Genomic DNA, 14,886 nt, shown 5'->3' with positions numbered 1-14,886 from the left:
TAATTGACAACATTGCACCCCTAAAACTTAAAAGAATGCAGATCAAAGATAAAAACCCATGGTTCAACCGACCACTTAATGAAGAAAGATGCAAACTCAGAATAACAGAACGAATATGGAGACAAACTCTGTCATCCTCCTTCACTTAAAACAACTACGACTGCCCAAAAAACCAAACCTACAATAAAAGCGTACTTAAATAAAAAAAAAAAAAGGTTTTAGACATTAACTTGAAAACGCGAAGAACAGACCGAGGAAACTCTTCGATATACTAAAAGAACAAACAAACGAGACAAATCCCCCCTATTAACATCTAAATCAGATCTTTCAACATTCTTTACTGATAAGGCCAGCTCATTGGAGAGAGAACTCAAGAATAATGCTGAAAAAGCATCAATCCTAAGGAGTGAACAAGGGAGGAACCCTGCCAAAGCGACACAAGTAATGCCCAAAAATAATGCCCACTGGTCAACCTTCAAACTATATGATCAGCATGACATTACCAAAATATTTCTGTCTTTGAAATCATTACAATGACCCTCTGCCATCAAAATGCTGGCCCTCCTGCAACCTCATGGTCATCCCCTTCTGGACTAAGATAATTAATGAATCGTTTGCCCAAGGATCAATTCAATCCGGACTGCCTAAAAACAGGCCAGGTTATCCCTCTTCTTAAGAAACCTACGGAGAACCCATTGGACCCAGACAACTCATCTAGTAACAACCATTCCCATACTAGCCAAAGTACTTGAAAAATGTGCTCACAATTAAGTCAACACATTACTGAATTTGAACTACTCAAGGACTGCCAATCAGGGTTCAGACCAAACCACAGTACGGAGACAGCAATCCTACACATAGGGCTCTGCTAGCCCTCGACCGTAATGAAACCTGTCTCCTGATCCTTTTCGACCCATCGTCTGCATTTGACACAGCAAACCATCCCAAATTATTAGAACGCCTGTAAAATAGGATAGACTTATCGAGTACTGTACTTAAATGGTTCTACTCCTTCCTAGAGAACAGATGCCAAAGATTTCTGGTGGACAACAAGCTATCCCCACCATCCCTGATCCAAATTGGGGATCCATAAGGATCAACCCAATCCCAGTCACTGTTTAACCTCTACACTGAACCATTAACTGAAGTATTGTATAAAGCTAACATTTCCTGTCACATGTATGCTGACGACACCCAGCTGTATATGAAGATATCATCTTCGGAAGAGATCAACACTATGAACCAAGCTCTCCAAAAAAACGTTGACTGGCTAGCTGACAATCATCTTAAGCTAAACTCACAAAAAAACAAATTCCTTCTGATCTCCCCTCCTAGAAGTTCAGCCAAGATTAAAGAATGGACCAAGATGATCACAGCGCTAAACAGTACCCCAACGATAGTTGACTGAACCAAATCACTGGGTATTGCACTAGATAAAGATCTAAACATGTGAGCACACATCAACACAATGGCAAAAAAAACGCTCATTTTCATCTGAATTACCTCAGAAAAACGAAGCCATTCATCTATCCCGTGGATCTGAAAATGGCAGTACAGGCACTGGTCATTTAAAGAATTGAATATGGATGACCAACTCTATCAGGACTCCCTAAGATATCAACAGCTCCCCTAAAAGCCTGTCTCAATGCAGCAACTAGACTTATAACAGGAACCCAAAAATATGACCACATCACTACACATCTGAAAGCCCTCAACTGGCTACCATACAAGGCAAGAATAGAGCTAAGAATTGCATGTATTACACACAAGGCAACACACCACAAAACTCCTCACTAACTAGCCCATAAAGTTACGCTGTCCAGAGGTACTAGACCCTCGAGGGGATCGGAGGATTTTCTACTGAAACCAGCATTTTTCCGTAAGAAAAAGACTTACAATAGAGCGTTCACGGGAGCTGCACAAAGGATCTGCAATTCGCTCCCACCGAATATCAGAAAAATCACCTATGCTCCACGATTCAAAAAGGAGACAAAGTACTTTCTTATGGGTAAATTTCTCCCATAACGAACAACGTGTTGAACATAATACTATACCCAGCATGGATATAGAAGAACTCAGGAATGGTCTTATCTTAAATTCAAGTACGACACCACAATCTTGACTGTAATCGAATGATTTAGATTACTCATTACATTTGTTTTATGTATGGATAAATATATGCCAATGTTAGTGGAATACATAGACATGCTCTTGACGTGAAAGAATTGGATATCTGCAGATATCGAAGGTGGTTGAAATGTAAAGCGCTCTGACACCCAAACTCTGGGTCTGGTTCGCGCTATAGAAAACACTGAATAAAAAAATAAACACGGACACCAACGAACAATTTCATAAATGCGTCTATTAGATATGCTGTTTGTGGTGTTACATTTTTTTTTTTTTTTTTTAAATTAACAAAGGTTTTTCAGATTGCCACGTGCAGTGTTAACCACCAAAAATGAATAGTTCCTAAAGCTCAGTGTAGCTCTAAGCAGAGGTCATCTGCCAGAACTTATGTGTGCGTGCGTATGTTTTTCAGAGCATTAGAAAGGTAGATCTTCTGACAAACAATCTAACAAACTGTGCCAGGACTAGCTATTCTGCCACAATGGCATTTCGCCCACGGGCTGGGTGCTGCCACAACCCAACCATGCCACCAAGGACCTCATTCTGTTCATGGGCTCCAGCTGTGCAGGGCTGCTTTGACCATTTTTGCCAGGGCTTCATTGGTCATCCTCTCAGGCCGGGCAAGTTACAATCGGTCACCCTACAGAGGAAAGTTCTGCTCTGACGGGACTTCCCCTGGCATTCCCCACCCTCCTGAAAATAAAATAAAGTTAAAACACATGTGCAGTGAAGTTGGGAACACCTTGCTTAGACAGAGCACACATGTTCACCAACCCACTGAATGAAATATCACATTAAAACTGAGCAGCCGCCAAAAAGAATACTGGAATTGTTACAATCAATAAATCTCAGGGAGAGAGGGTGCACATAAAACTGACTTAAACAAGCATTGGCATAGCCAATAGGTCTCGCCTTTGTGACCTTATAAGTGTTTAGTTATCCAGCACAATATCCTTGGTGCAACATCATCAAGTGTTGCATGGCTAAACACTTATAAGGTCCCAAAGGCGAGACCTATTAGCTAAGCCAATGCTTGTTTTGAGTGAGTGGCTCGTGCAGGTATGCCACTGTGAGGTAGAGATGCTGCGAGTGCTTTTACAGGAGCCCCTGTGACATTGCGCCTCTTCAAAATGTTTCTGGTGTAATACATCTAGCCCCTATTCCAGTCTTCTTGCACAAAATGCATCCTTAAATGTCCCATTTACAGCTGGGGTTGACACTTCTATTACCCCTGCCTCCAGTGACACTTTACCTGTCATTGGTGGTGGTGGTGGTGGTAGACGTGGTGGTGGACTTGGTGGAGATGGACTTGGTGGTGGAGGTGAACTTGGTGGTGGAGGTGAACTTGGTGGTGGAGGTGAACTTAGTGGTGGAGGTGGACTTGGTGGTGGTGGAGGTGGACTTGGACTTGATGGGGGTGGACGTGGTGATGGTGGACATGGTGGTGGTGGACGTGGCGGCTGACGTGGCAGTGGATGTGGTGGACATGGCGGTGGATGTGGTGGTGGCTGACGTGGTGTTGGTGGATGTGGCGGTGGACGCGGCGGCGGATGTGGTGGACGTGGCGGTGGACGCGGCGGCGGATGTGGTGGACGTGGCGGTGGATGTGGTGGACGTGGCGGTGGATGTGGTGGTAGATGTGGTGGTGGTAGATGTGGTGGTGGTGGTAGATGTCGTGTGGTGGACGTGGTGGTGGTGCTCAAATAGCTGGCACATTTGCCGTTAGGATCCATACAGCATGGTGATGCAGGATATTTGCTTCAACAAAACTTCCACGTATGAGTGAAATATCGGATGCTATTAAAAAAGACACATACAAATGAAACGCATTTCAAATATTTTTACTGTTTGAAAAATTAAGGGCATTCACTTTTAATTTCCCCAAAGGGAACTGATTAAAAAGTGCAGTCAGTAATAAAGTTAAATCGGGAAATCGGGGAGATGTCATCCGCAAGATGACAAAACAAGGAATGTGCTTGAGAGAGGGGGTGCAGGAGGTGAGCCCGGGAGTGGTGCGTGCGCGCGCAGTCTTCTCATTTTCAAGCACTGCACTCGTGCTTGTGGCACGCCCCTGCTCGCTCCCGCAAGGTGGATGCCACCACAAGCACGAGTGTGTGCATGAAAATGAGCAGTGCGATGGCTAAAGGACATCCCGTGTAGCGCTCCATAGGCGAGACCTAAAAAACCACATCGCGCCGGATCCTACAACTGGCTATTACTTGTGTACAAAACACCACTGACTTGCAGCTCAGGCCATACGTTTGACGCCACTGTGGAATGTATTTGTACCCAAAGAGAGCAGGCTGACACGACCTGGAGGCTTGAAAGTACTGAATGGGACGCTGGCACACGAAGCTTGTGTTCCAAGGAAAGGGCAGACAGTCCGGGCAAAGGATTTAATAGGCTTGTGTAAGAGGACTCGATTTCAAAATCACTTTACATAATAAAGTTAAAGAGTGCTGTTACTTTGAAGTGTAGCAGGAACCAGGCTGCGGGAGGCATTTAAAAGAGTTCGTAAAAGGACTTAACAGAGTTTGAAGGTTTAGACCAGAAGCAAAATGAGACGGGGGGGGCTATGAAAATCTATTTAAGATACACAACAAATAATGGATTTAATCTAAAAAATAAAAATACATCGAAAATATAAAAGAATTCAGCAGGGCAATTCTGCACGCTTCACTAGTTGAGTTCTTTAAAGCCGCAACCAAGCTGAACATGGCAAAGAGCTGATCTGAAATAATAATAGTGTTTTTATAGCGCCTGCACCCCGTCTGCTTCGTAGCACTAAAGGATACCATTAAATGGACCTAATTATCTAATCGGCCATTCAAGGATGTGAATGGCCGATTCAGCTACATAAAAGCTCATCTTGTCCCTTGGCTTAAGGCAGTTGGCGCTATAATCAGGGAGCAATGTTTGTTTACAGAACAGAGGCTCGGTGCAAAGGAATCATCACGCCCAGACATTCACCAGCTGCCAAGAAGCAGCATTCTCAATGACGCCACACCACATAGTTGGTAAACAAAAAGATTAATAACTAGAGCTCAGCTTCGGGAGGGACCAGGTGAAGTTAAAGAGGATTTAAAGAAAACAAGTACAAAACAAAATAACAATGTTGAGGGCAGTTGTAACAAATGCATCTTAAAATGGGAAACTAAAAGCAGACTTAATTTAAATCCTGGAATGTTATCACGAGCTCTCTTCGGTAGCTACGGCTTGGACTACCCCTACCTCCACAATCAGATGTTCCCTACCCGTTTTAGGGTGTTGTAACTTAATACAAACAAGAACTAACAAATGAAAGTGCCTCTTCCATCACTGATAGGGTCAGGCGTTCAATAAGTCAATATAAATTCTCATGTGTAGCATTTAGTTGCATATAGAATGCACTATTTTTAAGACAAATCACACGCTGGAGACTGACTTATTACATTTTATTGCATATGGAGAGTTGAGAGTCTCTATCCCACTAAACATCCAAGCAAGCCTTCGAATGGTTTGCTACCCTCAAGTTCAGGTGCTACAGGGACGGTTGGGCATGGTTTTAAGTCCCACAGAAAAGTAAAGGTAAAATGCTCCAATTGTCACCATTACCATCTACGAGCATCTGTATGCACTGTGGTCCTCTAATCCATTCCTAAGAACAGGGGGTCACTGATGCAGAAGAAATACATAGCAAGACCTCCCAGGCTTATCATATGCCACAAATCATTAAAAAAAGTTATGGAAGTAAAACTCACAAAAGGCAAAGGGAGGTTTCCCACTAATAGCAAGAGTGTTCCCATGCTTTATCATACACAGTTTCAAGAAACAGTAAGCGATGAGGCAAAACCCATGGTTACTAGACGGCTCAAAGTAATCAGAGAAACAATGTTCCAGTTCTGGTCTTTCATTTTACTAAGAATTGAGAACGGATACTTGGTCTAAGTGAATTGAATGAGCAATGTAGCATCCAGAATGCTTTGGTGTGCAGTGTAAAATGGAAGCATAAAACTGGACATGTGGTGTGCATGATAAAAGGACACCATCAAGTAACCCTACCAAAAGATGTCAGAGAAATGCAACAACTTTTTAGTTTGTGGATTGCAACAAGACTTTTGCAGCGTGATGGCTCTTCTATATTAACATGTGATGCATAATTCCTACATTTCGTGATTAGGTAAGGAAGTGTTAAGCCACAAAAACTTTTCTACCGTTGGTGGGTGTCAATATAGGTAGAACCAGAGTAGGACATTGACTGTAAGTTCAAAATACCACAGTGTGTGACCACTATTTTAGATTTTTTCTGCGGTTTGGTTCAGAGGGGCAAAGAAAGAACTCCCGAGAAAAAAAGAAGATAGAGAGTAAGCAGATAGCAAGACGATCCCAAAAACTTTAAAAAATAACGGGATCTCGATGCTGGATTTGCTCCACATGCGGGGGCAATTTGGGCTTATGGTCGACTTTAAGCTCACTAAAAGAAACATCACAGAAACCAGAGCTAGTAATTTTACAATACATGGAGGATTTAACCAAAGTCCCTACTTCAGAGAGTTGCACAGCCACGTTAAGTACATAAACAAGCATTTTTCACATTTCTCATAAGGACTGGCAAAGCTTACCAACAGACTTGTCCGCCATACCAACATCTCTGGAGGTCCAGCGGCAAAACCCGCAGGCAAGGTAATAAGCCTTTTTCATAGTGGTCTTAGCTGGGTCATCAGGAAGCGGAGTTTGCATGCTTGTGGCGCGGGTGGAAAGTGTGTGCATACAGCAAGGGCAATCAAAACAGTTGGCACACCTGTTAAATAGAATCAAGAAGGAGAGAGTTTAGGCATAGAGAAACAGTGCAGTATTGTACTATAATATTCCTTTACAAATATTAGGCCACTCTAAAATAACCAAATTGCTAAAAATATGAGAGAACCTGTACGAAATTACAGTGCACTAGAAGAGGTATACTAGGAGTGTTCAGATCTGAGTTGAGGAGAAGCAACATCTGGGATTTTTGAAGAGAGGAAGAAAGTGCTGCATAGTTGTAGTTTAAGGGTTGCTTGAAGACCTAGTTGCTCATACCGTAATCATCGTGTACTCGTCTACATTTGTGGAATGTTTATGTCAGCAGGCTGAATTTCATGTATTTGCTCAGAATAAAAACAAGGCAGAAAAAGAATCGTGGGCACATATACATATGCATTACAGGCGAAGGTATATTTTCATTTTCGTTCGCAGTTGGGAAACTACGATTCTGCTAAGAACATGAGATCCATCCATACTGTATTGAAAAGCCAAAGGCAAATATAACATTTTCCCCAATAACATTTCATCTTCATGGCTACTCTCCTGAACCTAAAACCTACATCTTCACCCTCCCCTCACTTGCATGTTCACCCTCTGGTGCCCAGAACTACCCGTTGACTTTGTTGGAGTCAACATACAACTACTGGCCAATAACTAAGCTCCGTTACCAAAAGGTTTCAATGCCTGCTTTTATACCAAGATGGATCAAGCCAACAACTTAAGTATGCCCACATTAAACAAGGTAATTTGTTCTTGGTTTTCGTCAATCTTTCGTCTGCTTTTGATTCAGTAATCCAAAATAAACTTTGGTCCGTTATGACCTCAATGGGAATTGACCTTACAATCATTAGCTTTCTGAGATATTTATATGCTACAAGTTGTGCCAGGGTTCGTTTTGGTATAAAGGGCAAATGTACCCGTTCTTTTAATATTGAAAAAGGAATTCGCCAAGGGTGCGTGCTCACGCCATTTTTATTTAATCTGTACATCAATAACCTAGGTGATACCCTTGCCAACTTACGTTTAGATTTGCCACAAAATAAACACTCAATACCCGTCCTGCTTTATGCTGACGATGCAGTACTCATGGCGTGTACTCCACTGGCCCGGCAGCAACTTCTTGATAACTTTGTGCACTTTATGGAATATCAAGCATTGCCAAAGCCAATACGTCTCGCCTTTGCAAGAGCTGTTGGCTTTGTCAATATGTTCTACCCATGTTGTACACCAGTATTGCTGTTCAGTTTGGCTAAAAGTTAGAGGCGTAGAAAAGAAGGGTGTGGAGTGTGGTAGTGTGGAATGTTAAAGAGTGGCGTAGAGTGTCATACAGTTGAGTGGCATAGAGTGTCGTGTATTGGAGTGGCAGAGCGGAGACGTATAGAGTGGAGTGGCGTATAGTATAGTGGAGTGGACTGGTGTAGAGTGCAGTGGTGTAGAGTGTAGGGGAGTATAGTGGTGTGGTGTAGAGTGTAGGGGAGTATAGTGGTGTAGTGTATAGTGGTGTAGAGTGCAGTGGCATAGAATTCAGCAGCATACAATGCAGTATCGTAGAATGCAGTGGCACAGATTAGAGTGTTGCATAGTAGAGTGTAGTGGTGTAGAGTGCAGTGATGCAGAGTGAACAAACTAGCAAGATCAAGCTTATTTACAATAAAAACTCTGCAACAAATATTCCCCCATTTGGGATTTCCACACAAGGTCCAAGATACCATTTCCCTTTTTCTGTCCAAACTCGATTATGCCAATAGCCTCTACCACGGATCACCTTTAACAGCTATAAAAATACTACAACGGATTCAAAACTCGGCTGCCAGACTACTCTTGCATATCAAACCGCAAGACCAATCTCCCCTACCTTGAAAGCCCTGCATTTGTTACCGGTTGCCAGAAGATCCACGTTCAAGCTGCTTTGCATCACCCACAAAGCAATACATGGAATGGGACCGCTCTCCACAAGGAATAAAATCACCAAACACATTCAACATAAGAACCTCCGCTCTAAAGTGGCACCTCGCCTCAAAATCCAGAGATAGAAGAAAAAAAACATGGGTGGCACACCCTTCTCTGTTCAAGCAACCAAAATATGGAACTCTTTTACCCCCAACATAAGATCCGCCGACAACCACCTTATCTTGAGAAAACTACTCAAGAATGGTCTCTTCCCCACAAAGGCACCATAGGCAAACAGAAATTTACAGCATATCCCTCTGTATATAAATCATTTATTTTCACTATAGATATGTACCTATCTTTGTGTATAGCTTGCTATAAACATGTAGAATAATTATGTTGTTAAAAAAAAAAACTTCTTTGGTCTACATGTACTTGCTTCCATTGTGCATCTATGTACCTCCATGTACTTGGATCTGTGTGTCTGTTACTTCTCCTGAAAAAGCATATCCAATGCACTACCCTATTTCTCATACTGTACCTCTACCAATATCTTTAGTCTACATATACTTACCTCCTTTATGCATCTATATACTTCCAATGTATTTATGGCTCTATAGATTTATCACTTTCTTCTAATTTAGCATTTCCAATGCACTACCCTATTTCTCAGCCTATACTTCTCTCAATATATCCTCTACATTCATTCACTCACTCATCCCAAACCACATACCACTACTATGATCCCCAAAATAACCCTTTCTAGACTCTCTCCTACTCTACCTTTCCTTGCATCATCTGACACCTCTGACTATACCGATCCCCCAAACCAAACCTTTCTAAACTCTTCCCTTTGACTCTTCCCCTCCAAAAACCCTTTTTACTCATCCGAAAGCCTCCTCCTACTACTAGGACTAGAAAACAAAAAAAATTCCTTTACTCTATCCATCCACTATCCTTTTCAATCAAAATAACAGACTAAGATGTTCACTTCTCAAATTCCATATTCTACTATACTAATGCACCACTAATCCTTTAAGGGTTCCAGAGTAGCATGCTACTCGCCAATAAAGCGTTTCAACACCCCATCATGGTTAGAAGCACTATATAAATGCAAACCTTTTTTCCCTTTTCTATCCGTCCCCAACCCTTCTCAATCCAAATAACTGACTAACATATCCACCTCTCAAATTAATTTTCATGTTTCACCATACTAATTCAACACTAGGCGCTATATAAATACAAACCTTTTTTCCTCTTCTATCCCGCCACCTACCCTTCTCTATCCAAGTAACTGAACAACATATCCACCCCTCACATTCACTATACTAATTTTTGACACTAATCCTTTGAGTTCCGGAGTAGCATGCTACTCGCCAGAAAAGCGCTTCTACACCCACCAGGGGTAACATGTGCTATATGAATGCAAATCTTTCTTCCCCTTCTATCCCTCCGCTATCCTCTCACTCCAAATAACTGACTAATATCCACCACTCAAATTACTTTCATATTTCACAATACTAATTCACCACTAATCCTTCATGGGTTTCCGGAGTAGCGTGTTTCAACACCCCATCAGGGGTAACAAGCGCTAAATAAATACAAACCTTTTTTTCTCCTTTATCCTTCCGAATCCAAATAACTGACTAACCTATCCACCACTTAAAATTTACTTGCATGTTTCACTATACTAATTCAACATTAATCCTCTATGGGTCCCGAAATAGTGTGCCACTCACCGAAAAAGCACTATGACGCCGCGTCAGGGGTAATAAGCACTATACAAATGCAATTACAATACAATATGCGCCCTCCCAAAGTGAGGTCCTTCCTCAGAGTAGGTGCCAAGACATTGTCCTCTATGAAGATAAGATCAAGGGCCATTTAGCCACCAATCGGAGAGATGGGTTATATTACCTGGATAAAAGATGGAAATTAAGGCCTATAAGAACAAGGGTCACAACAATAAGAAACCTCTACTTACAGCTATGGTCATTCACCCTCCTCCATACACAAGACTCATACAAGGGTTCCACAACTAAACATGCATGACAAGAAGCACCACATTACAAAGATGGCTCTGGTACCCAAAGAAACGTTAAAAAAAGGTAGCACTAGAGTTAGCTGAACCCTCTTAGCAAAACCAAACAGGCTGAAGAATACCACTTTTATTACACAATAATGTTGTAGAGCAAAATGAAAGGGAAGCAGGCATGTGAGCAAATCCAAAGGGGTGGAAGTCTACATCGTACAGCAACATCTCACAGAACGATGATCTAAAAACAGGGGAAAAATAGAAGAAATAAGGGAAATGAAATTATCACCTCACAGCTATACATCCTTAATATTAAACGTAGCTAAAAATATAATTTAATCACACCAGAGTAAACCGAAGTGGCATAGTGGGCAAAAATAAATTGGCATGGAATGTGACCCTGAAAAATGACCAGTTGCTGAGACCAATTCAAGTATCACACCCGTCACTTATTTTTCACTTTTTTTTTTTTCCATGGTCAGTCTTCCGTATATTTTGAAAAACTTGCTGTAAATATTTAGTGTTTTTGTAGATTTTTTTAAGGGTCATTTAGTTTTTTTACACAGTTGACTGTTTGGTGTGGAAACTTTAGTCATCAACCACAAATTCAAATTTAAGAAAAATATGATTGGCTGAGAGAATGGTTTTGCCAAAAACAACTATGTATCATGTATGGGTGCTGGTTTATTATTGAATGCGACCATGTTAGACTTATGAACTTTACTAATAATGCTAATAAAACAAGCATTTACAATGCAATGGTCTCGGCATTGGTAAAGTTAGAGCTATTGGCATTGCTCATGACATTATTTTTGTTTATGTTTTTGTTTTTAAAACATTTAAAGAAACGGCATTGTCATGAGCAATGCCAATAGCTCTAACTTTAACAATGCCGAGACCGTTGCATTGTAAATGCTTGTTCTGTCCAGGCCGTGGCCGGGGCCTTCGCCCATGGGGGCCTGTTTCTGCACTATTTTGCAGAGCCGTTCGAGGGCCTCGACCTGGGGTGGGGGGGGCTGATGTTGGGGGAGCAGCGAGGATCGCATGGCTTCCACCCCCCGCAGACCCTTCCCATCAGTGCCGGCTTAGGGTTCTGTTGGAACAGTCGCGGGGCGGCTACTCACGCACTACGGAACCCTAGTGATGGAAGTGTGTGGCGCGGCGTTCCTACTCACTCAAGGCCAGTCCTTGGCCGCATTGCGTGCGGGTGGGTTTTTGAGCAGGCCATGAGTAAATCCGCGGGGGGAGAGGGGGCGGGAGCGCCGGGTGGCGCCCCTCGCTTACCAGGTGTGTCACGTCCCTTGGTCTGGCGATACCGCTTGCATCAGTCTTGTTGCGGTGAGTGCTGGTCATTTTCAGCCCCCCAGACACCCCTCCTCTTTTCCCTTTATTTATTTATTTTTTTAAATAAAGAATCCTATTGCTCCGGCCTCCTGCTTGTTCCAAGCTTGGGGGCTGGGGCTGTACCAGGTCCCAACTTGGTTGTAAGGGGGTGTGTCTGCGGAATTTTTTCAGCGCGGGCCAGTCATCCCGTCGAGTGGGGACGAGCTGGTGGCTATGGCTGCCGGGTTATTGCATTGTTTTCAGGTTGCGGTGGGGGGCCAAAAGAGCAACATATGTTGAAAGGTCAGTGGCATGTTCATGCCCGGGTCTGACGGGTTGTTAAATGCCCGACGGCACAGACTGAGCCTGGCTCATAAGGGGTGTGGTTATGGGAGCCCAGCCCGCCGTTCGAGGTTCGACCGGTTTCGCCATGGGGGCAGGGAGATTAGTGCAGCCCCCCCCCCCACCCCCTGTTGCGCTGTGGCAGTGTCATGTCCCTGGGTCCAGAGTTTGCGTTCGAGGTCAGGGAGGGAAAAGGACTCTAGCTACCGGCATCTTGGCGAGATCGGTTTCAGGAGCGGGTGGAACCATTGAGTGGCATGTGTGGTGACTCAACCCTCCTCCCGTGGGTGCTGCCAAAGCGTCAAGGCATTCTGTGTGGTTTATATGGAATGTGTGAGCCACTTAGTGTCTCATCCTGTCTCAGGCGTTTGGGTAGTACAGTGCGAATGTTGCCTGACCAGGTTCCTCCTCCCCTTCGCTATCTTATGTCCGGCTGCGCCGGCTCCAGGGCCGCAGCGGGGGACTACCAAGTGGCGGGAAGAGGGGCAGTGAGGCCGCTTTGCACTCGTACCTCGGACGGGGGCTGCCGTGTTGTGTGTGTGGGCGGTCCGGGGAAGCCTGTGCCTGACGCTGTGTCGTTGAGTGGCACACTCCCTGCGCGGGTGTTGCTGATCGGAGGTGGGATTTTGGGGCAGTGGTCCGGTGGTGTCGCGTCGTGGGGGGCTCTGGGGGCTCCGGCAACAGTGAGGCCGTACCCTCCAGGTCATGCTGTCCGCGAGGCACTGCGCTGCATTTTGGTGTAGGCAGCATCGGTGTAGCGGGAGGGGAGTCCAGGGCCCGTTGCGGCAATTACTTATAGCCTCCGGGCGCCCTCTCCCCCCTTCTTGGATGGTTCTGCCTCTGGGCCCTTAGGTGCCCGGCATCGTCGGAAGTAACAATTCAGTTTTTCGGCAAGATCTCGCTGCATTCTGTCAAGGGTGTCTGTAGTCTGCGTTGGGGATGGGAAGAGTTAGAGCCACGTGTTTGTTGCCCGGGAGGGGCGACCTGCCGGGGGTCACCAGCTTGCCTTTGCGAGGCGGCCGAGGGGTAGGGGTGTGTGATTTGGTCATTGGAGGCTGGAAACATTAGTGCACTATGGAACTGTGACAGAAAACTGATCATAACAGAAAAAAAAACAAGCCGAGGGCACCGGAAGACACCACCGCCTTTCTCCGAGGCAGAGTAGAAATGCCTCGGAGAAAGGCAGCGTCTTTTTCGGATTCGGGGGCGTGTTTTGCGGTTTAACGAAACGGAACGCAAAAAACACGCCCCCCGATCCGAAAAAGACGGGGCTTCAACAGAGTGACTGACCTGTTCTCCAGTGGCTGGCCAGCATTCAAGAGGCCAGCCAATGGAGAACAGGGGAGAAGAGGGGCGGGTGCAAGCCCCTCTTCTCAAAGTCATTAAATCTCCGGACTTCCGGTCTGACGACCGGATGGTCCCGAGACCTAAAAACCAGTACACCCTTTGTACCCCAATGTGGACGGAGGTCTGGGAGGGCTGTTCATTCAATATGCCACCCAAAACACCAAATTACTGGAAATAAACGTGCATTCATACTTTTCGCTCACAGAATTTTGCCAACTGTAACAGGCAGGGTAAAACCATTTATTTTCGGCACATCACAGTGCTGATGGATTTCTCCGTGCACCAGATAAATATCAGCTTCCACTTAAAAGTGCATGGTGAATTAGGAAAATGCCTCTTGGCCCATTTCAAAACAAGCATTAAAAATGCATTAGGTCTCGCCTTTGATTAAGTTAAAACCATTTGCTTTGCTATACAATACCACTAGCAAAGCTAATGGCTTTAACTTAATCCAAGGCGAGACCTATTGCATTTTCAATGCTTGTTAGTTCTCGCAGACAGTGCATCCAGTGTACTGCAAGACGTATTTTTTCCAATTCAGTGGGCTTACAAACTGCCCACAGCATACCACTAGTTGTTTTTGTTTTCACTCTTATTCGCAATCTTTCAATTACTTAGCTCCCATAGGCGTCCCTTCCTTTCTTGCGTTAGCTCCTTCCTGGAGCAAGGACCAAGTACATGTGTTCTTCCTTGTCTTTGTTCTTCCTCGTCTTTTTGCAACACACTATTGTTTATATACAAGTGTTTCAATATTACTCCTGGACATGCAATGTGCTTTCCTACCTTTACCACTGGCTTATGGCTTCTATTTATGTTGCTTTCACCTCATCTGTCACTCCACTCCACTCCACTCCACTCCACTGACGAAAGAAGCTTGGAAGTACATCTCATTGTGCATGGTCTGAGTGACTAAGAGATATCAGTGTGCAGCATTGCGCATGCTCATATTTATAAGAGCACAGCACGCGGCACTGGCTTCCTGCTGCCAACAAACAAGACTTGCCCCTAATGTGTGGCTTCTGCTGTCTGTCAGAAGATTGTGA

At 44.2% G+C, this 14,886-nt stretch overlaps 1 protein-coding gene across 4 annotated transcripts in view; it reads right to left on the bottom strand.

Annotated features, from left to right (window-relative positions):
- DCTN4 (dynactin subunit 4) overlaps positions 1-14,886 on the bottom strand; it is a 117,827-nt gene that overhangs the window by 51,069 nt on the left and 51,872 nt on the right. For all 4 annotated transcript variants that reach the window (XM_085617703.1, XM_085617702.1, XM_085617701.1 and 1 more), the window contains exon 3: positions 6,729-6,907. In XM_085617703.1, the coding sequence (XP_085473829.1) occupies positions 6,729-6,907 (179 nt within the window). The remainder of the gene's footprint in view (positions 1-6,728; positions 6,908-14,886) is intronic.

Source organism: Triturus cristatus, chromosome 7, assembly GCF_964204655.1.
Source record: "Triturus cristatus chromosome 7, aTriCri1.1, whole genome shotgun sequence".
In the NCBI taxonomy this organism is placed as follows: Eukaryota; Metazoa; Chordata; class Amphibia; order Caudata; family Salamandridae; genus Triturus; species Triturus cristatus.
The sequence above is the reverse complement of the archived record's forward strand: the minus strand, read 5'-3'. Positions and strand labels throughout refer to the sequence as shown.